The sequence below is a fragment of the Drosophila grimshawi genome, unplaced genomic scaffold, assembly GCF_018153295.1.
Source record: "Drosophila grimshawi isolate 15287-2541.00 unplaced genomic scaffold, ASM1815329v1 contig_311, whole genome shotgun sequence".
Lineage (NCBI taxonomy): Eukaryota > Metazoa > Arthropoda > Insecta > Diptera > Drosophilidae > Drosophila > Drosophila grimshawi.
In genome coordinates this window covers 10656703-10675888 of record NW_025063098.1, presented here as the reverse complement: position 1 = coordinate 10675888, position 19186 = coordinate 10656703, and the positions used below count along the sequence as shown (strand labels likewise).

At 45.3% G+C, this 19186-nt stretch overlaps 5 protein-coding genes across 5 annotated transcripts; 2 read left to right on the top strand and 3 right to left on the bottom strand.

The window, feature by feature from the left end:
- The first annotated feature begins 275 nt into the window (after positions 1-275).
- On the top strand, positions 276-1476 carry LOC6564155 (60S ribosomal protein L6). Its single transcript, XM_032737752.2, has 2 exons — positions 276-471; positions 649-1476. Exons 1-2 carry the CDS (start codon positions 361-363, stop codon positions 1324-1326), a joined length of 789 nt encoding a protein of 262 aa, XP_032593643.1. The 5' UTR covers positions 276-360; the 3' UTR covers positions 1327-1476.
- On the bottom strand, positions 1450-3151 carry LOC6564156 (acyl-coenzyme A thioesterase 9, mitochondrial). Its single transcript, XM_001989678.2, has 4 exons — positions 2989-3151; positions 2831-2928; positions 2537-2776; positions 1450-2469 (listed from the first exon to the last, which is right to left on the bottom strand). Exons 1-4 carry the CDS (start codon positions 3045-3047, stop codon positions 1496-1498), a joined length of 1371 nt encoding a protein of 456 aa, XP_001989714.2. The 5' UTR covers positions 3048-3151; the 3' UTR covers positions 1450-1495.
- Positions 3152-3563: 412 nt separating this feature from the next.
- Positions 3564-5345, bottom strand: LOC6564157 (acyl-coenzyme A thioesterase 9, mitochondrial). Its single transcript, XM_001989679.2, has 4 exons — positions 5224-5345; positions 5082-5152; positions 4784-5026; positions 3564-4717 (listed from the first exon to the last, which is right to left on the bottom strand). Exons 1-4 carry the CDS (start codon positions 5322-5324, stop codon positions 3786-3788), a joined length of 1347 nt encoding a protein of 448 aa, XP_001989715.1. The 5' UTR covers positions 5325-5345; the 3' UTR covers positions 3564-3785.
- A 463-nt stretch (positions 5346-5808) lies between these two features.
- LOC6564158 lies at positions 5809-13591 on the bottom strand. The gene is made up of 17 exons (XM_001989680.2): positions 13453-13591; positions 13056-13393; positions 12578-12913; positions 12309-12511; positions 12027-12235; positions 11692-11949; positions 11182-11639; positions 9756-11026; positions 9138-9529; positions 8733-9075; positions 8506-8668; positions 8070-8439; positions 7749-8013; positions 7478-7680; positions 6785-7407; positions 6080-6713; positions 5809-6020 (listed from the first exon to the last, which is right to left on the bottom strand). The coding sequence occupies exons 1-17, from the start codon at positions 13546-13548 to the stop codon at positions 5910-5912; spliced, it is 6273 nt and encodes a 2090-aa protein (XP_001989716.1). The 5' UTR covers positions 13549-13591; the 3' UTR covers positions 5809-5909.
- A 310-nt stretch (positions 13592-13901) lies between these two features.
- On the top strand, positions 13902-18139 carry LOC6564159 (protein pygopus). Its single transcript, XM_032737322.2, has 4 exons — positions 13902-14694; positions 14798-16701; positions 16807-17549; positions 17621-18139. The coding sequence occupies exons 2-4, from the start codon at positions 15001-15003 to the stop codon at positions 17739-17741; spliced, it is 2565 nt and encodes an 854-aa protein (XP_032593213.1). The 5' UTR covers positions 13902-14694; positions 14798-15000; the 3' UTR covers positions 17742-18139.
- Positions 18140-19186: the final 1047 nt, after the last annotated feature.

Here is a 19186-nt window from a genome sequence, read left to right as displayed (position 1 = left end):
GTAAAAACAAGGAAGAGAGAGCTGTATAAGAACATCAACAAAACGTGATTTAATTCATTGTGTACACATTACAACAAATAAATGAAAAAAGTATTATTAAATCGTAAAAAACGCAGTTTTAAATCTTAAGTTGCTCGTAGCAACTTAAAAAAAACCGATGTTACTGTTGTTTGATTTGCTATCGATAATCACTTATCGTCAGTGTGCTAAGCGGCAGTGTTGAGAAACACCAAATTCCAGAGTTGTCACGAAAATGTATCGATAAAACGCATGTAGTGTTTTGCCTGGTGCTGGCAACGCCGTAACACATAACCTTCCTTTTCTAATTATTTTTTGTGCTGTGTACACGTGTTCTCCACAATGGCACCCGTCGAAAAAGCTAAAAAGGTCGCCAAATCGGCCAAAAAGGGCAAGAAGCATCCCGTCAACTCTTACCTCAAGGGCGGTGTCTTGCGCTACTCCAAGGCCCAGGTAATAACCCAATAAAAAACATATTCAAAATGATGCCAGAGTGGGCAACGCTTCTGTGACGGCGCCTGCGTTTTTGCATCTGCCTTGCCTATTTCGTTGGTGGTAGCAACATGATGTTTGGCGTGTGTGTGTGTGTGTGGAAATGTGATTGATTGTGGTTACTGTTTAATTTTGCAGATGTACAAGCGCCGTGCGTTGTACCGCCTTAAGGACAAGAAGCACCCCGTCGTCCAGAAGGAGAAGGTGCCCATCAAGAAGGTGAAGAAGATCGGTGGCCCCAAGAACGGTGGTGAGCGTACCGTCTACCTGCGCAAAACCAAGGCCAACTATCCAACCAAGACGTTCGTGAAGAAGCGTCCAGGCAAGGCTAACTTCAGCGAACATAAGCGGAACACGCGCCACAACTTGAAGCCCGGCACTGTCCTCATCCTGTTGGCTGGCCGTCATCAGGGCAAGCGTGTCATTCTGCTGAAGACACTGACCTCTGGCCTGCTGCTGGTCACCGGTCCGTTCGCTCTCAACTCGTGCCCCTTGCGCCGCGTGTCACAGCGCTTCGTGATCGGCACATCGTCGCGTGTGGATTTGGGCGCCTTCAAGGTGCCTGAGCATTTGAATGACGCCTACTTCCGTCGCCTGAAGGCCAAGAAGCAGAAGAAGGGTGGCGAGGCTGACATCTTTGCTGCCAAGAAGGAGCGCTTTGTGCCCAACGAGCAGCGCAAGAAGGACCAGAAAGAGGTCGACAGCGCCCTGCTGAAGGTGATCAATACGCATCCCGAGGGTAAATTCTTCAAGAAGTACTTGCAGAACATGTTCGCTCTGCACTCCTCCCAATATCCACATCGTCTGCGCTTCTAAATGCCCAAATGCAACTTCAGTTTAAGGATTTTTAAATACATACTTTGTACAAGCCCCCGCTGATAAACAACAACAACAAAAACTATAAACAATTTGTAAAATAAACATTACAAAATTGGGAACTCTTGTGTCGAGGCGTGTGAAAGAAAACTCGTTAGCGTCGTCTTTATTATTTCGCAGCCGATTCTAACTCGGATTTGTCGGCCGGCAACTCCAAGTTCAGACCGAGTGCCGAGATGAATTTGCGTCTTCCATGTATATACCAGAGCATCTCACGATACGAACCCGGCAGCACCTCATCCACAATATTCTCGGCCTTGTAGGTCAGATAGAATGTGTTCGTTGTCGTCACTTCCCCGCTCTTGGCATCCACATTTTGGGCGACCAGCATTAGCTGCACATAGTCGTGGGCCGTGTAGACCACATAGGCGGTCATCTGCAGGAACACGTTGACCTTGACGGGTCGCATGAAACTAATGTCCGATATGCATTTCAGCAATGGTCGACCGCCCACATGGATGCTGGCCATGATGAAGGCCAGCTCGACCGCCTGACGCATCAGATAGCCACCGAATATGGTGTTCTGGGCATTCCGATTCTCGGGAAACGAATTCATCACCGTCGAACGCTGGCAATCGGCCATCCAATGGCAATTATGTGGCAAGATGCGTTTGTTCAAATCAAAGCTATCCGGCGGCGTTGTACGCTGCAGCAGGCTATACAGCAGCGCCTGCTCGTGCTCCAGTGGCTGTGAGATGAACACACTTTCCGCATTTGCGGATTTGCGGTGATTTTGACGCTGGAGGGCCTCGTCAAAGCAGCGCTGCTCCATCTCATTGGCGGGCTTGATGGGATTGACGGGCGCCGGGCCCGTATTGGTGGCATTGCGTGCCACCATCAAAAAGGTGGCTTTGGTCACGTTCAGATACTGATCGTCCAACAGTTGGCGCACATAAATGGTTATCTCCATTGAAGTGCGTCCGGCAAACGATACAAAGCCGCTTATCTCGATATCCTTGTTAACCTGGATCAACTCAATATTGGAGAAGTCCACTCTGTCCACTAGGAGCGTGACAAAAGTGTAGGGCATGCCCACACCTGCCGGCAGATCGGGCATCTTTATATGGCGGTGGCAAAGCCAAACTGTGTGTTAAACTGGCATCAGTAATCAATTCTTACAAGTCATGGATAACCAGAGTGCATCGCTTACCGGCAAACATATCCATGTCCTCCATTAGGCGACCGATTCGAATTCTGCCCATGTGATTAATATAGCGCTCACTAATCAATTCAGCACTCAGTGGCAGCTTAACTGTCGTGTACGAGTCCTGCATGCTGCGAGGCGGCAACTGCTCCGGCTTCGGCTGGTGCTTCAGCAAATGCTCCCGTGACTTTGGCACAACATGATAACCAATTTCCACATCGGTTCGCTTGCGAATCTTCTCAACAACTGCAAGTGACGGCAAAACCTTTAGTTTATGGGATGATTGGGTTTATAGCTAACCTTCTGCCATTGTGCCGGAGTAATGATCCCTGGCCTCTTTTAAAAATTCACCCATCTGATAATGCCGCACTGCATTCCGAACCAGGGGCAAACGTTGCCTACAACGATACTCAACGATCAATTTCCAAGATCCAAATCGTAGCTTTGCCAGCTTTTACCTTGATAAATACAGCCACCTTGCCGGAGATAGGCTCCTAAGACGCAATATACGTTGCATTTTAATAGAATGCAGTTAATTTTGAAGAAATACTGTGACTTTTGTTTAAATACAAAATAAATAAAAAATTGTGCGCGTAACAAACGGGTAAATTGAAAATAATTGCACTGAGAACTAGACAGACTGTTCCTCAAATTTTAAATAACGCAGCGAGCGAAAAAGGTACGAAGGTTAGCCCCTCTTCCGATTCGGATTCTAAGAGTGTATTTGTTTCTCAGATTCTCTCTGAATCATGTGTGTCTCGGTCAACTAGTCTTCCGTTTACCACATTAATGCCAAGATTCATGTGTGGTATATAGATATATATATATATATATATATAGTATTATTGTTTATTACAACAGAGAAGAGTGCTAAATGCTAGAAATGCACATACAGTGAACGCTGCTTTTGTTGACCGCTGACTATTGAAAATTGCCAAGTGGCAAAGTGGGGCATTTCGAGGTACAAATTCTCATATTAAATTAATTATAATTTTGCAATGCTATATTATATTAAATATTAAAAACAATTTAGTTGGTTTTCAAACTAATTTAATTGGCAATTTAAGTTTAATATATTCTGATTTGTTGTTGTTGTTTCGTTAAACTATTTGATTATTAGGCTAGTTGTGCATTTCACTTTAAAGTTTGTTCAACTGAGCAAGCTTCACTGTATGTGGGAGTATTTTCTGACGAGTTGCGCTTATCATAAGAGCCTCTCATATTATGATATTATCATTATTATCTCTCGACTCGTTTAGGTTTTATTGAGTCCCATGCTGTACTCGAACTTGCGGCGTCCCTGTATATACCACATTGTTTCGTGATAGGAGCGTGGCAAGACTTCGGTGACGGTCTGCGGTGCCGAGAATGTGTAGTAGAAGGTATTGGTGGTCACCTGGTTGCCGGTGTGCGTGTCCAGCACCTCGGCCACGGTCATAATCTGTACATAGTTCAGTTTGGTGTACACCACATAGGCGGTCATCTTGATGAAGGAATCGACGCTAACCGGCTTCTCGAAGCTAATATCGGCAATGTGCTCCAGCTTGGGACGCGTCTTGCAGTAAAGCACCGCCGCTGCCCAGCTAATCTCGAGGGCGGTGCGCATCAGAAAGCCGCCAAAGACGCGATTGTGATGATTACGATTCTCGGGGAACGAAGGAATCGTGCTCATCTGATACGAATCTGACATCCAGCGGCAATTTGGCGGCAATATGCGCTTGTTCAGCTCCATGGTGTCGCTGGGCGTGGTCCGCTTATACAGCTCATACATGAGCGACTGTTCCGGATCGTTGGGCTCCACCTTGAAGATGGACTGGGCGCAGATCAGTTGACGCCTGCGCTTGCGATCCATGCCGCCAGCTAGAATCATCACCTCCTCCTCGTTCGCCGGCTTGATGGGATTCACTGGTGCCGCCGTAGTATTTGTGGCATTGCGTGCTGCCATTAGGAACAGGGCACGTGTCAGCTTCCTGTAGCTGCCATTTTGCATTTGCTCGAGCCAAACGACAACCTCCATGGAGCTGGTGCCCACCCACGAGACATGACCGGAGAGGCGGATATCCTCGGTGCCGGAGGCCAGAGTATTGCTGAAATCAATGCGATCCACGAGAATCGTCACAAACGTATACGGCAAATGCACATCAGCTGGCAGCTGAGGCACCATCAAATGCTTGTGACAGCACCAAGCTGCCACAGATTGAGACAATGATTACAATCATGTTGAAATTGGGATTATCAGAATAAGTGACCAACCGGCAAAAATGTCCATATCCTCGAGCAGCCTGCCCATGCGCACGTTGCCCAAATAGGTGACATACTTGTCCTGCAGAGAACGATTCGTGCTGAGTGGTATAATGGCCGACGTGAACGAATCCTGCATGGCACGCGCCGGCAGATCCTCCAGCTTTGGCTGATATTTTAGCAGATGTTCACGCGACTTTGGCACTGGCTGATAACCCCCGTCCAGGCCAAGGCGTTCCATCATCTCCAACTTAACTGCAGCGATAGATTTGCCTAAGTAAATTGACCTTTACCCATTCGGTTTGCTTACCCTGAGCCATGGTGCCCGAATCATTTGGCACCGCCGATTGTTTAATGTGCGTCGGTGGTGCATAATGCCGTCTATGTAGATAACAATTTGTTGTTAACTTTGCGTGACGCATTTTATTTTATTTTTTTCATTCGATACTCACATGGATAACATTGATGCCACTGGTGCCACATTATTTAAATTGTTTACTGTTCTGTTAAACAGATATAAGCACTTTTGTGCTCCAATCAATGAACGCAACATTTTTCTACAAAACAAATTCAACAACTGGAGATAGTATTTCTGTATACGTTCTGAGAGTTTTACGAACAGCTGATTGCGAACTGCGGACTGCGCACTGTGGAACCATTCACAAGATGAATCTGCTTCAAATGCGCGCACGCCTGATATTTTCAGTGTTTTGGCGGTTGCATGTTCATCTTATCTAAAATGAAAGCAATGCAAACACTTATCTTTATAATCCCTTATATACATTACATATGTAAATAATCGGTGTAGGTGCGTGTGCCTTATTTGCTTAGTGCCACATTAGTTACACTGTGCATTGGTCGCAAAGTGATGTCATCAATGTGGTAATGATTGTTGATTAGCAGTTTGCCTCCATTGGGAATGCCCTAGTTTTCTAATTAGCTCTCATTAGATGTAATTAGTAACCTAATCAATTGTTTACTAATCACATAAATCTCTAAAAATAACATTTATGAATTAATCGAAAATCTCATCGGAATTTAACTCTTTTCTTATCTCTCTCGCAATCTCAAGAAATAATAGTATTTTATTCAATTAAGTAATTTTACAGTTCATATATAAATTAATTAATATGCTTCATTAAATATCCAATTCCTTGAGCGCAAAGTTAAGAACCATTGGCAGCAAACCGGAATCCTCCAGGTCGAGAATTTGCTGTCGTAAGTTATTCACCTGTCGTGATTTGATGAGCTGCAAATTAAATCAAAATTATTATAAAGAACACACTAATCCCAGTATTCCCAGCTAACCTCAACTATCTTTTTGCGCTGCTCAGCACTTTGACAGAAAATGAGCACTGTGGCGGCCATATGTGGACGCTGGATGAGCACACAGTGCTCGGCAAATTGGTATAAATTGAGCGCATGCACAACCGGGCAACCCTGCAGACGCAGCAGCGTCTTCTGCAAGCGCTCCTCCTGTGCGTGGGAGCGCGTCTCGCCCGCATTCTTCAGCGGATGGGTGAGCACACAGTCAAAGGCCATCGCCAGTCCATCCAGATGCAGCAGCTGCGGCTTGCAGCTGAGCACATCGACCAATGCGTTCAGCTCTCGCACCATATTAAATATGACCATGCGCTTGAGTATGCCATTCCAGATCTTGGGTAAATGTATATTGAAGCCTAGACAAATGTCGGCCATCACCTCGAGTGAAAGGGGATTCTGTGCATTGCGCTGCCACACCATCTTCAGAATGCTTATCTTGTCGCAGTGTTCATCTGCAAACTTTTCAATATTCGAGTTGTAGCCGAGAGCCTTCAATTCATGGACACATTTAATGGTGATGAACTGGCGCTGGCTGATGGTGTTGCTGAATGAATTGCTACCATCGTTGAGCTTGGAATAACACTCGTACATCTGCAACTGCGTGGAGGTGTTTCCAGAGCTGCAGGGCAACATTTATATCACATTAATAGAAGATAAAGTCTCTGTTATTGTTGATTACGTCAAGCTTACCCGCCCTTAAAGATGAGCCCCACCAGAAACTGAACAGCCTCCGATTTGGGCCAGCTGCTAAGTATATAAAATGCACGAACGACATTCTCGCTGGCATTGCCAGTTTCATCGGCACCATTGCTGCCGCCACCATTCTCAGGCCAATTGTGATCCTCAAGGAATGTTTCCTCCAATATGGTACCATCCGCAGGCTCCACTGTAATCGATAACCATTTCTGCAGCAGCTTAAACTGTATACCTTCAAGACTGATTTCGTGCAGCATGCAAATCTCTTTGACCAAAGCATTAATATCCACTTTGCTGGATTTAAGTATCAGTTCATGATGATATAGGCAATGTATGAGCTCTGTGGGATGCTCGACGAGGCGCAGCAGTTTCTCATCGGTCATGCCGTAAACGTAGAGCAAATGCTGTGTCTTTTGTATGGGATATCTACGCATTATCTTGATCAACTGATCCTGGCACTTGGGATCCTTATTCAGAGCTTCATGCTCCTTGGCATATTTCCAGCACTCGTAGGAGGCCTCCACTTGGTCGGCACCCTCTGGAGCATAGCTAGCAACAAAATACAATATGAGAAATATTTTGCTTGAATTGTGAACGTTCTTAACCAAGCGCAAGATCTGCAATTAAGGAAGCGGTATAAGTACTTAAGCGAATGTAAATGTTAAGATTAGTATCATTGTATCGTACAGATTTAAGGAATGCATTATTGGTCGGATGCAAACTCCATGACTCCGAATCGTTCTTCGATTTGTATTCGGCAATTGAGTTTTTAACAGCTGCCATGCAAAAATAGTCACAGTTCTGTGTGATGTCCTTGGAGTTTTTCAGCTCGGTGCACATAAGTATGAGCGGAAACCAGCTCTGACAGTTGTCCACATTCAGTTCACTATCTGCAACGGTCAATTTATATTAGCAAATAAATAACATAATCGTATTGTTTATATTTTGTGCAACGCACCGAGAATATCTCTGAGCGGCTTCTCCACAATGGGCATGAAGGGCAGGCGATAGCGAGCAATCTTTGGCAGGACACCATTTTCCTTTTGGGATTGCAGCCACATGTCCGTCTCCAGTTGACCAGCACGATTGCGTCGACGCGTGATCATCTTGTGGCGCAAGAAATGCAAAATATTTACCCAGGTTTCCATCTGCTTGGGCGCCGCCTCAAAGAACATAAGTATCTCGATAACGCACAGATACAACTCATAAAAGTAAATGTTGATCTAAAGATAGCAAAGCATGAGTATTATTTGTGCAGCAATTCTGTTGCTAAACGCACCTCTTCGATGAACTGTTGTAGCTTGGAGGTAAACAGCTCCACATTCTTAATCTCATTGATGTAGGGCTGGCACAGGTCACGAATTTCACGCACACTGCTCAGCATTACGATCTCCTCGTCACCAAAGGTATTGGTCTTGATCTCGTAGCGCAGCTCCTGGGCATTTAATATGCTCAGGATTTGTGTGATTAGCACTTTCTGATAGTCCAAACCGAAATCGTTGCTCATGCGCTCCAGCAGCTGCACATTGAGCCGTTTGTTATGGAACTCTTTCAGCAATTGATCAATATTATCCATTTCGGCATTAAATTTACCCTTAATGCTGGGATCCTGCTGGCAGAACTCCAAATAGTAATACAGTTTGTTGCGCCTTTAAAAAAGTGATCCAATTTAAGCATACAATCCAAAAGTGTTCTGTTGTTTGGATTTCACTTACTTGGCACGCAACATTTGCACATTATCCATTTCGTCAAAGTGTTCGTTATACATGGCGGAGAGCGTGAGAAAATGAATCTTTTGCTGATCAGTTTTCAAATCCATGGACAGTTTATCCAGCAAGGCGTGTGACTCGTTATCCGCCACCAGCATGACAAACAGCTCTGCAAATCACATAAATATTGTTTTAATCAAATGAGTGACTAATCAATCAATAGGCATATTTACCAATTAAGTTAGCTTCCTTGTTGTTCATGGCATTGCGAAGGATGCGACGCAATTGCAGCGAAATAAAGCCCTCATTAATGATTTTCTTACTACGGTTCTGATTCTGGTATTCAAGTAGATACTGTGACATAATATACCAAACATCGTGCTCCTTGGCCTTGGTTAAATGCTCCAACGACAAAAAGAAATCGGCACAGGCACCATCGTAATCCTCTTTAACATCCGGCGGCAAAGAATTCCGCAACTTCAGCAACAGCGAATTATTGGGATCAGTCTCCATTGTCATGAGCAGGAGCGTTCGTGCCAAGAACTTTACAATCGGCATGCTACCGCTAATGCGCTTCTGTAAAATAGACGAATCATAATTGGAATACAGTTGAAGTTTGGTTTTTTAGTTTTATTTACTTTTCGCTGCGGCTGCTGCTGTGGCTTAACATCGACATCATCGAACATGGACACCGAATAGCGCTTCTTGGGCGGTGGCTCCACATTTACCTTAACGTCAATTGACATATTGAGCGCTGTCGAGAAGTTTAGCGTTGTCTCGCCCAAGGCAATGGGTGCGCCATCCAGGGCACGGCAAATCTGCTCGTTAACACTCTGCGCCTTGCCAACATAGTGCGCCTCAATGGCATCCATCGGATAGTGTATGATAGCGACGCGCACGTACTTGGTTAGCTCATTTAGATCCCGCAGAAGACTCCGCTCGTGCATCAGCGCCTCTGTCAGCAGTCCATAGGCGAGCGGAAAGCTCAACGGATCACTCTCGGTCAACGTCTGGAGCGAAGAATGCGTGTCTAATGCGTGCAACCAGGTTGTAAAAGAAAAGTTATAGTTAAGAATTAAATTAATTTCGGTTTTTGATAGCTAAGAATTGAATAAGTTACAAAAGTTAGTCTTTAACAATATTTATTATTATATTTAACAATATTTAATATTTATTGAAATACTGAACGCAAGCATATCTAAACTCTGCAAACTTAACTCGAACTTGTAGCTTAATGAAACCGAGTACTGACTTACCCTGACCACGGCTCTTGGCATTGCAAATTTGCTGCACCAGCAGTTCAACGGCAAAGTTGATGAAGTCGCCGCTGTTGGCCGGCACACAGTCGATGAATTCCAGAGCGTGATGAGCCAGAGCACAGCTGAGGGGCAGGCATCCAACTCGCTGGCTAATGCGCAACAATCCGCTAATCTTTTGGAGACCGAGCGTCGTACATAATTCACCCATTTTACTCACCATAAAAGCGCACACATTCAATGTGGCCTTGGACTGGGGAATGATGTACTCAATGCCCTCATCGAGCAGTTCGAGCCGCCTTTGCAACAAAATCAGATCACTGCTGCTGTTCAGCTGCAACTTGAACTTTTGACGCAGCTGGAAGCTGTGTTTGATGAGCAGATAACGTTGCCCGTAAATAGAATCAACGTGGGGCAGCATTAGCTTAAGTAGCTCCAGCTGGTTAACATGCTCCTGCAGCTTGGCCTCATTGGCAAACGAGCCGGAGCTCATCTCAAGCGTATTCGCCAGGATTTCAACTACATCGCAGCCCTGCTTGGAGTTATTCTTGTTGTTGAGCGACTTAAAGAACTCGTAAGCCATCTCGATTTGACCACGTCGCGCCATCTGATAACAACAGTTGAAATTGGCACTGGTTGATATATCTGGCGCCGCTTTGGTCAGCGTGCGAATATCCTCCAGCATATCGGGTAGATTCAACTTAACGATGCGCATCATGAACAGCTCGAGATTGATGTCAGCGGCGCTATCCGCTGGCCAGCCGTATTTACTCTTCATTATCTTGATCACCTGTATCTCATACTCGGCATTGATCTTGAAACTCAGCGGATGCGTGGAGTTGCGCAGCTTGATAAGTGGACCCAATGTTTCTGGCCAAGGAACCGGTGCATTCTGCAGTATCGAAAGAGCGCACTCCAACCGAGTGTCCTCATTGTGGAGCAGCTCAATGCAGGCCATCGCTCGCTCCAGCCAATTGCTAAGCGATTGACGATTGGCCACCAATTGTGATATGTATTGCTTGATAACGTTCAAAGGCTGGCCTCCCTTCTCCTGATAGATGGGATAGAGAAAGTTCTTGACCAGGCTCTGCAAATTGTCTAAATGTGCACGCTGCAATATGTGCAAGGCTGTCGCGTCTATCGAGTCCTGCATATAATTGTCCAGCGTGAAGCACAATTTGTAGCTTTTCTTCAACACGGACAAATCCTGCAGAGCATTAACCAGATCTCGCAGCTTACCAATGTTACGCTCCTGCTGACGACCCATATCACTTGACAAAAGGAAAAATAGTTATAAAAATATATTAAGATTAATATACACTACTGATTTTCATGGGTTTACATCTAGATTTTCACCTATTTACATATATATTAATAAAGTTCCATATTTCTGATGAAGAATCGAAATTTATAATGGAATACTTACGAGTAGATAAACCGAACCTCCTCGAAGATATCCAATATATTGGTAGCGAATTCCAAACCAATATCTGGCCAATGATCACCGTACTGCAGTTTGCGGGTCATTTCAATGCTCCAATCGGTGATGAACGGCATAATGGTTGGATGTGTATTGCTGACCATGGGCACAAATTGGTGCAGCCACTGCACCACATTAAGCGGCACAGTGCTGCTGGGTATGAAGCCCAGCAGCGTTCGTAATTCATCGTCGTTGAGTTGCGGTAAAATGCTGCTCGAGTGACGCCGCCAGATGAGGCAGGCCGTTGGCATATCAGTGCTAAACATGCTCTTCACTACCTTCACCAGACTCGTGTTGTAGACAAACTTTTGCCACTCGCTATTGCACTCGTAGGGATCGATGATGGCCAGAGTTTTGAGGCGATGCAGTTGCTCGTCTATTTCAAGCATATGCGCCTCATCCTCCTGTAAACCTGTCGATTAGTATTATTACACACACGATTAATGCACCACTTACTTCAAAATCCAATCTCTTTTGTATTTCTCTGAGGTAACGCTCCAAAATCTGACGCGAACTCAAATTGACCATGCGATTATTTTTGATGAATGCTTTGCTTTCGATCTGACCCAGCAGATTGAGCAGCATTTGAAACTTTTCCTCCAGCTCCTTTAAGTTGGCGTTGCTTACATTCGCATTGCACAGCTCGACGAGCATACGTTTGGCCCTGGCCTCGTAGATCAGCTGCAGGCATATATCGAATTGCTTGCCAAAACTCTACATGGCCGGGATAAACAAAAAAAATATATATATATATAAAATATAATACACATTTTAAAGAATATTCAAATCACCTCGGCCTCTTCCAGACGTCCTTTTGCGATGAGTTTTTTGAAACGATCACTGGGATCCGTCTCAGAAACCATCATCATTTCCACCTCCGAGGGAAATTCGCCATCTTCCACTGCCTTGGCTGCCAGATAATACAGATTGACGGCACTTTTGGGCTGGCGTATAAGCCAAGCGTTCAACGGAACTTCAATCTCGCTTTTGCACTTCAATGCTGAAAAGAATGCACAGCAAGTCGGCAAAATAAAGACTCTCAAGCTAAATTTTAAATAGGCAATAAGTCTTACAGGGATATTCGACAATTTTAACGAAACGCTCCCCGTCTGCGGTAGGCTTGGTAAGTATTAATAGCTCAATATGCTCTTCGCTGCACTCCATCACCTGCATGTCCTCAATGAGCAGCTTGCTGCTCTGCTCTGACTGGCACAAGCTTACGGTACGTGTAAATGGACAAATCGGCAGCAAGTGGCCAGACTCCGTCAAAGCAATGCTATTGGAAGGGGTATATGCATAAATAAAGTTAAGTGCTCAGTTATAATTTGATATGACAGCCTACATATAATGCTCTATATTGTAGATGTTCCTTATGCCGCCAAACTGCGATGGTAAATTGATGCGAGTGACATCGTTCAACGCAGTCCAGAAGCTTAACGTGCCCTGTGCACCAGCAATGATCAGCTCCTGATTCGTTCGCTGAGTCTCCTGATTGTTCACGGCATAACGGTGGACAGTTGGTTGCTTGAGCAGCAGAGCGCTATCCACACTAAGAGTTCGACCACCGGCAGATGTGCGTTCAATGGTGACATCATCTAGCAGTGCAGCCATGTTTTCACTATCCTTTAAGGTGACATTCGACAAGGACTCGAGCGAAGCTTCATCGATTTCGCTGAGACTAAATTAACGACGAGTCAGATCAATATGAAATCATAGATGTATATATATAGATGTATATATATATATATATATATATATATATATATATATATATATTGTATACATATATACATATATATTTATATAGGGAATACACTCACCAGTAGACGCTGCCGTTGCTGCATGTGAGGTAAAAGTGTTGCCCCAATTGCTGAATGTTCGTAAATGTGCCGCTTGTGATGCTGGCATCCTCAATCCTGATGCACACACTGAACAGCAGCAGACCCTTAATGTAGACGCCATGGACTTCGCCGTCTGTCAGACCGCACACAATTAGATTGCCGCTGTTCGAAATGGCGATGGCATCGATGTGCGCGCCAAAGCTAAGGAAACTGCACTTGGCCACGAGCTCGTCCTCGAGCAGCAGCAGACTTTTGTCAATTGAAATGACAATTTTGCCACTTTGCGAATACGCTTGAATCGTAGGATATTTTGTAACCTAACAATAAAAAGAAACCAAATGAGATTTTTTTTTTGCTCCATTTGCATAGAAATTACCGCATCGTCGCTGGTTATTTTGAAAATGCTACGCGATGAGAATGCATTGGAAATGGTTTCGTCCTCCACCACTGATGCTTCAAAGTTGCTCCACATATTTTTGTCGCTACGAAAAATATTTAAACCAGCCAGCGCCAAATCAACATGCGTCACTTTGCGACCAATAGTGATGGCAGTTTAACGATAATATCGATATTTTCTTCTTTGAATATAAATGAAGACATTTTTATGCTATGGAATTTACTTTTTTACATAAGAAAAAATGCACCCCTTTTATTAAAGAGTTTGACATATTATTATAAAAGTTATAAAACCCAGGTGAATTTTGATTTGTCGAAATTAGCGCATTATCGATATCCAAAGTGATGGTTACCCTAGTTTCAAAATGAAGAATGGAATTTAGGTATTTGTTGTTGTCAAAATACGGTCACCTTGGCTGGCAGGCGAGGAAAATTATTTATATTTTAGAATCCACGACGCTACGCATACGAAAATTGGCAAAATATTGTAGTTTCAAACAAATATCTAAGCATTTGCGATCAAATGATAATGTGTGGTGCTCAACGCGGCATAGTTGTGTACAATTGCTTTCCAAATGGTTACGCAGCAACCGATTTGCCATAAAAATTTGGCCTGGCACCGCGGCCATCAACAAAAACGAAAACGACAAAACAAATTTGCGTGCGCAAACTGCAAGATCGCATGGTAAAATTGTGAAACGTGCAAATCATTTTCCAAATCGATGCTCATAGAAATGCGCTAAACAAATTGTTCGTGGAGTTATAATTGCAAAAGAAGCAGCTAAATAGCTGCCGCTGCATTGCGGTGGTGGTGCAAAAAGAACATTAAATCGCTGGCAAGAAGAAGAGCCGCCAACTGAGAAAAGTGAAATAAAACAAAAAATATATAAAGAAAACAAAAAAAACAACGCCGTGGCGTGCGCCTATCGCTAAAATCGCGCGACACTTAAGCAAAATCAATTCATCATATCAAAAAAAAAAAAAAGAAAAGAAGACTTAATTATTTGAACGTGCAGCCAGCTCTGCAATTTCAGAGCGCGACCTGAGCGCAATTTCTCGTTGTATTTTGTGTTGCTGCTGCTGGTGCTACTGCTACTGCTGCAGGTGCTGCCAACGCTGACGACATGCGCGCCTAGAGTTGCCAGCTCGGAAATTAGCAGCAACGAAGATTTCTATATTTTATTTTTCAAAAATTGAACACATTTCGAACTGGGATGCATTGGTGAGTGATGCAGTACAATACAATTTTATAATGCTCTCATCATTCGATGTCTTCTTTCTCGCACACACACACACACACACACACATATACACAACACATACAGCCTGGCATCCTATTTTAACCAAGAACAGCACTGAAGAGGAGTCCATCTCTGCAAAGGGCATATTTCAACACCATCAACAAAACATTTTTTTTTTGATTGACGCGTCGTGGTCCAGCGGATCGACGACGCCATTGGATTGAAATTTTCGTTCGCCCCGTTGTTAAAGAAAAGCTGCCACCATTCGGAAGAAAAACACTTCGAATATGACCCACAATATCGGTATGGCGCCATATCGTATGCCGGGTCCAGCGGGTGGTCTATGTCCGCCTGATTTTAAGCCACCGCCTCCGACGGATATCATCTCGGCGCCGAGTAATCCAAAGAAGCGACGAAAAACATCGAATGCGGCTAACTCGGCAGCTGCCGCTGCGGCGGCGGCAGCTGCTGCGGCAGCGGCCGCTGCCAATTCCATGCAACAGCAGCAGTCGGCGCCGCCAACGCCGCAGGATCTGCTGCCGCCGCCACCGATGGGCGGTTTCGGTGACACGATCATTGCCTCCAATCCGTTCGATGACAGCCCCCAGGTGTCGGCCATGTCCAGCTCGGCGGCCGCTGCAATGGCAGCCATGAATCAAATGGGCGGCGCCGGCGGTCCGGGACACTTTGGACCGCATCCGCATTGGGAGGAGCGCATGGGAATGGGCATGCATCCGCATATGCATCCACATCATCCGGGCGCCGGCGGTGGACCCATGGGCCATGGGCCGCACGGACCGCATCATATGGGCGGGCCGCCGCCAATGCGTGGCATGAGCCCCCTGGGGCCTGGTGGGCATCCACATCCGCATGCGATGGGACCCGGCGTTGGTCTACCGCCGCACATGAATCACGGCCGTGCCGGTGGCGTACCCATGGGCAGCCCGATGGGTGCTATGGCTGGCATGGGCGGCATGAGTCCCATGGGTAATATGGGTGGACCAAGCATATCACCGCATCATATGGGCATGGGCGGCTTATCACCAATGGGCGGTCCCAATGGGCCCAATCCGCGTGCAATGCAAGGCTCGCCCATGGGCGGCGCTGGTGGACCCATGCCCGGCCAGAACTCGCCAATGAACTCGCTGCCCATGGGCTCACCCATGGGCAACCAGATTGGCAGTCCACTGGGTCCCGGACCAGGACCAGGGCCCGGACCCGGACCGGGGCAACAACAGCAGCAAGGATCGCAACAGCAGCAGCAGCCACAAAACCCGCAGCAGACTCACATGAACAATGGCCAAATGGGTCCACCGCCATTGCATAGTCCACTGGGCAATGGGCCGACAAATCACAGTCACATGTCCGGCGTGCCTGGTCCCGGGCCAAGTCCTGGGCCGGGCGGTTTGGTTGGACCCGGTGGCATGTCGCCAGCCAATCCCAACAACAACAGCAACATGATGGGTGGAAATGCGTCCAACAGTAACAACAACAGTAATAATAATAACAACAGTGGTGGCAACAATCCCAACAATAGCAACAACAATCAAAATCCTCATCCTCATCCGCATCTGTCGCCAGCGGCGCCGGGTGGCCGTTTGGGTGGTGGTGGTAGTGGTGGCGGAAGTGGTGTAGCACCCAACTCTATGCAATCTAACGGTCCATTGCCGGCGGCGTCATCATCATCATCATCAGCAACGTCTACAGCGACGACGACGACAACGTCGTCGGTAACGGCGACCACATCAGTGCCTACTTCCTCACCAGCGCCGCCCGCCATGTCACCGCATCATGCGCTCCATAGTGCCGGTCCCAGTCCGGGCATGCCCAATTCTGGGCCCAGCCCCCTGCAATCACCAGCGCTCAGCAGCGCAGGCGGAGGCAATAACAACAACAATAACAATAATAATAATAATAACATGAACAACAATGGACCCATGATGAGCCAGCAAATGCACCCAAATGTTCCTATGCAGCAGCACCAGCAACAACAGCAGCAGCAACAACAGCAGCAGCAGCAGCAACAACAACAACAGCAACAACATCAACAACACCAACAGCAGCAGCAGCAGCAGCACGGGCCAATGGGCGTCCACATGGGTGGACCACCTGGTGGACCTGGTCATGGGCCAGGCGGTCACGGACCTGGCGGTCCAATGGGCATGGGCATGAATCAAATGCTGCCGCCACAGCAACCGCCACATCTTGGAGGACCACCGCACCCGCAGCTAATGAATCATCCGCACCCGCATCATTCGCATCCGGGCGGTCCGCATCCGCCGCATCACATGATGGGCCCGGGACCGGGCATGCATGGTCCTGGCCCGGGAGGCATGCCGCCGCACATGGGCGGCGGCGGTGGTGGTGGAAATCCGCACATGATGGGACCACACGGCAATGCCGGCCCACACATGGGACATGGGCATATGGGCGGTGTGCCGGGGCCGGGTCCGGGACCAGGCGGCATGAATGGACCGCCACCGCACCATGGAATGCCACCTCACCACGCACACACACACCCACATCATCATGGGCACGGACACAGTCCCATGGGCGGTCCGAACATGTTCGGCGGTGGTGGTCCAATGGGTCCGGGTCCCATGGGTAACATGGGCCCAGGGCCAATGGGCGGCCCCATGGGTAACATGGGCGGCCCAATGGGCAAGCCAATGACAATGACCGGTGGCAAAATGTATCCACCTGGTCAGCCGATGGTCTTCAATCCGCAGAATCCTAATGCGCCGCCCATTTATCCGTGTGGCATGTGCCACAAGGAGGTAAACGACAACGACGAAGCAGTCTTCTGTGAATCTGGTTGTAACTTCTTCTTTCACAGGTAAGCAAAAATCAGTCATCAATATATAAACATGAATATTTTGTAAATATATATTCCTCTTTTAATTTAAGAACCTGTGTGGGTCTCTCGGAGGCGGCCTTTCAAATGCTCAACAAGGAGGTGTTCGCCGAGTGGTGCTGTGACAAGTGTGTGTCTTCCAAGCATATACCCATGGTCAAGTTCAAATGCTGAAGATCTGCTACTAAACCAACAACAACAACGATAACAACCAATCAACAACAACAACCACCACCACCACCAGCTAGCACTCATTCACTCTGTATAAATATTCAAGCATTAACTATTTTAATTATAGTGTTTAAGCAGTTTAGGGTACCATCAAAAAATATGCGCTCAATAGTCAAAACGGTCCCCAACGAATCCAACAATTTTAAAATCGTCGACTCACTATACATATATATATATATATATATATATACATATATACTGTAAACGTGGCCGGAGCAGTGTTGTGAATTTGTCGCTCCGGTCAGGCTCAATACGTGCATCCTTAAAAATCAAACCTTAAGCTACAAAAAAACAAAATCAAATGGAAAACGAAATATGTATGCTAATTGTAATATAGTATAATATAGTACATGTATATATATGTATGTCTATATATATATGTATATATATATATATGTATATATATATATATATTTATATATATACAAATCTATATCTGTATGGTTTGTGAGGCGATGCGTTGTTGTCAGCTAGAAAAAAAGATAAGCAAGCGTAATGGAAAAATGGCTAGAATCAAAACAAAAGCAGCAACAACAGCACCAAAATACACATTGAATTGGCGAATGATAGCGTCGATTGAAAATAGGTGTAGATGATAACGAAAGCAAATATCAACCTACTAGCGTGTATTTTAAAACTAAAATTATGAGAATTATGAAATTTAAATTAGCGCCAATGTGTTAATACAATGCAAGAAGAACTTTAGAAAAGCGGAGCAGTCCCAGTCCAAGCAGTAGGACAACAACGCGTTAGGAGGATAAACACAAAACGATCATTTTACAATTTGTTTTCGAATTATTAGCGTTTTAAGCGTGAGTGCATGCATATACTATACATTTACAAATAAGATATCTTTAAAATCTAATAATCAATCTGACAATGAGCATACAAAATTGTAACGAACAGAAATTAGCTGTGTGAAATTGTTTTCAATTGTCTGCGTGCATCAAAAAAAAAAAAAAAATGGAAAAAATAGAAGAACTACGAAATAAAAACCAAGTCTTTCGTGTGGTGTTTTTTGTTTTGTACTCTTGCGTCAATTTACCATGAACTTTTAAACAAAAATACTTCATATGAATACTGAATGAAAGAGTATTAATGCATCGATTGGTTTGATGAGAAGTGTATTTACAAAAAAAAAATATATATATAAATCAAGAAATGCGAGTGAAATCGATTGCGAACAAGAAAGCACAAGAAATTATTATGAATGCAGCAACCAGAACTAATTTAAGCATTAACAAGTTAACGCGTGAAGAAAAAGAAACTGTATAAATTGCAACTTAAGTTATTTATAATTGAATAAAAATAAATACAAAATAAGTTGAAAACTCGTTCATTTTGGCTACTACTTTGGCGTGAACAAATTGAAATATGGGAAATATTAA

Excerpts from the sequence above, each read along its gene's own strand:
- LOC6564155 (XM_032737752.2), top strand. The coding sequence starts at position 361 with ATGGCACCCGTCGAAAAAGCTAAAAAGGTCGCCAAATCGGCCAAAAAG. Across the intron at positions 472-648 it reads TGCGCTACTCCAAGGCCCAG|ATGTACAAGCGCCGTGCGTT; the intron begins GTAATAACCCAA and ends TTAATTTTGCAG.
- LOC6564156 (XM_001989678.2), bottom strand. The coding sequence starts at position 3,047 with ATGCAACGTATATTGCGTCTTAGGAGCCTATCTCCGGCAAGGTGGCTG. Across the intron at positions 2,777-2,830 it reads CTCCGGCACAATGGCAGAAG|TTGTTGAGAAGATTCGCAAG; the intron begins GTTAGCTATAAA and ends CGTCACTTGCAG. Across the intron at positions 2,470-2,536 it reads GGACATGGATATGTTTGCCG|TTTGGCTTTGCCACCGCCAT; the intron begins GTAAGCGATGCA and ends TTTAACACACAG.
- LOC6564157 (XM_001989679.2), bottom strand. The coding sequence starts at position 5,324 with ATGTTGCGTTCATTGATTGGAGCACAAAAGTGCTTATATCTGTTTAAC. Across the intron at positions 5,153-5,223 it reads GTGGCATCAATGTTATCCAT|ACGGCATTATGCACCACCGA; the intron begins GTGAGTATCGAA and ends TTATCTACATAG. Across the intron at positions 5,027-5,081 it reads TTCGGGCACCATGGCTCAGG|TTAAGTTGGAGATGATGGAA; the intron begins GTAAGCAAACCG and ends CTATCGCTGCAG.
- LOC6564158 (XM_001989680.2), bottom strand. The coding sequence starts at position 13,548 with ATGTGGAGCAACTTTGAAGCATCAGTGGTGGAGGACGAAACCATTTCC. Across the intron at positions 12,512-12,577 it reads TACAATATAGAGCATTATAT|CATTGCTTTGACGGAGTCTG; the intron begins GTAGGCTGTCAT and ends CCCTTCCAATAG. Across the intron at positions 12,236-12,308 it reads TAAAATTGTCGAATATCCCT|CATTGAAGTGCAAAAGCGAG; the intron begins GTAAGACTTATT and ends CATTCTTTTCAG.
- LOC6564159 (XM_032737322.2), top strand. The coding sequence starts at position 15,001 with ATGACCCACAATATCGGTATGGCGCCATATCGTATGCCGGGTCCAGCG. Across the intron at positions 16,702-16,806 it reads CTATGCAGCAGCACCAGCAA|CACATGGGTGGACCACCTGG; the intron begins CAACAGCAGCAG and ends CCAATGGGCGTC. Across the intron at positions 17,550-17,620 it reads TGTAACTTCTTCTTTCACAG|AACCTGTGTGGGTCTCTCGG; the intron begins GTAAGCAAAAAT and ends TTTTAATTTAAG.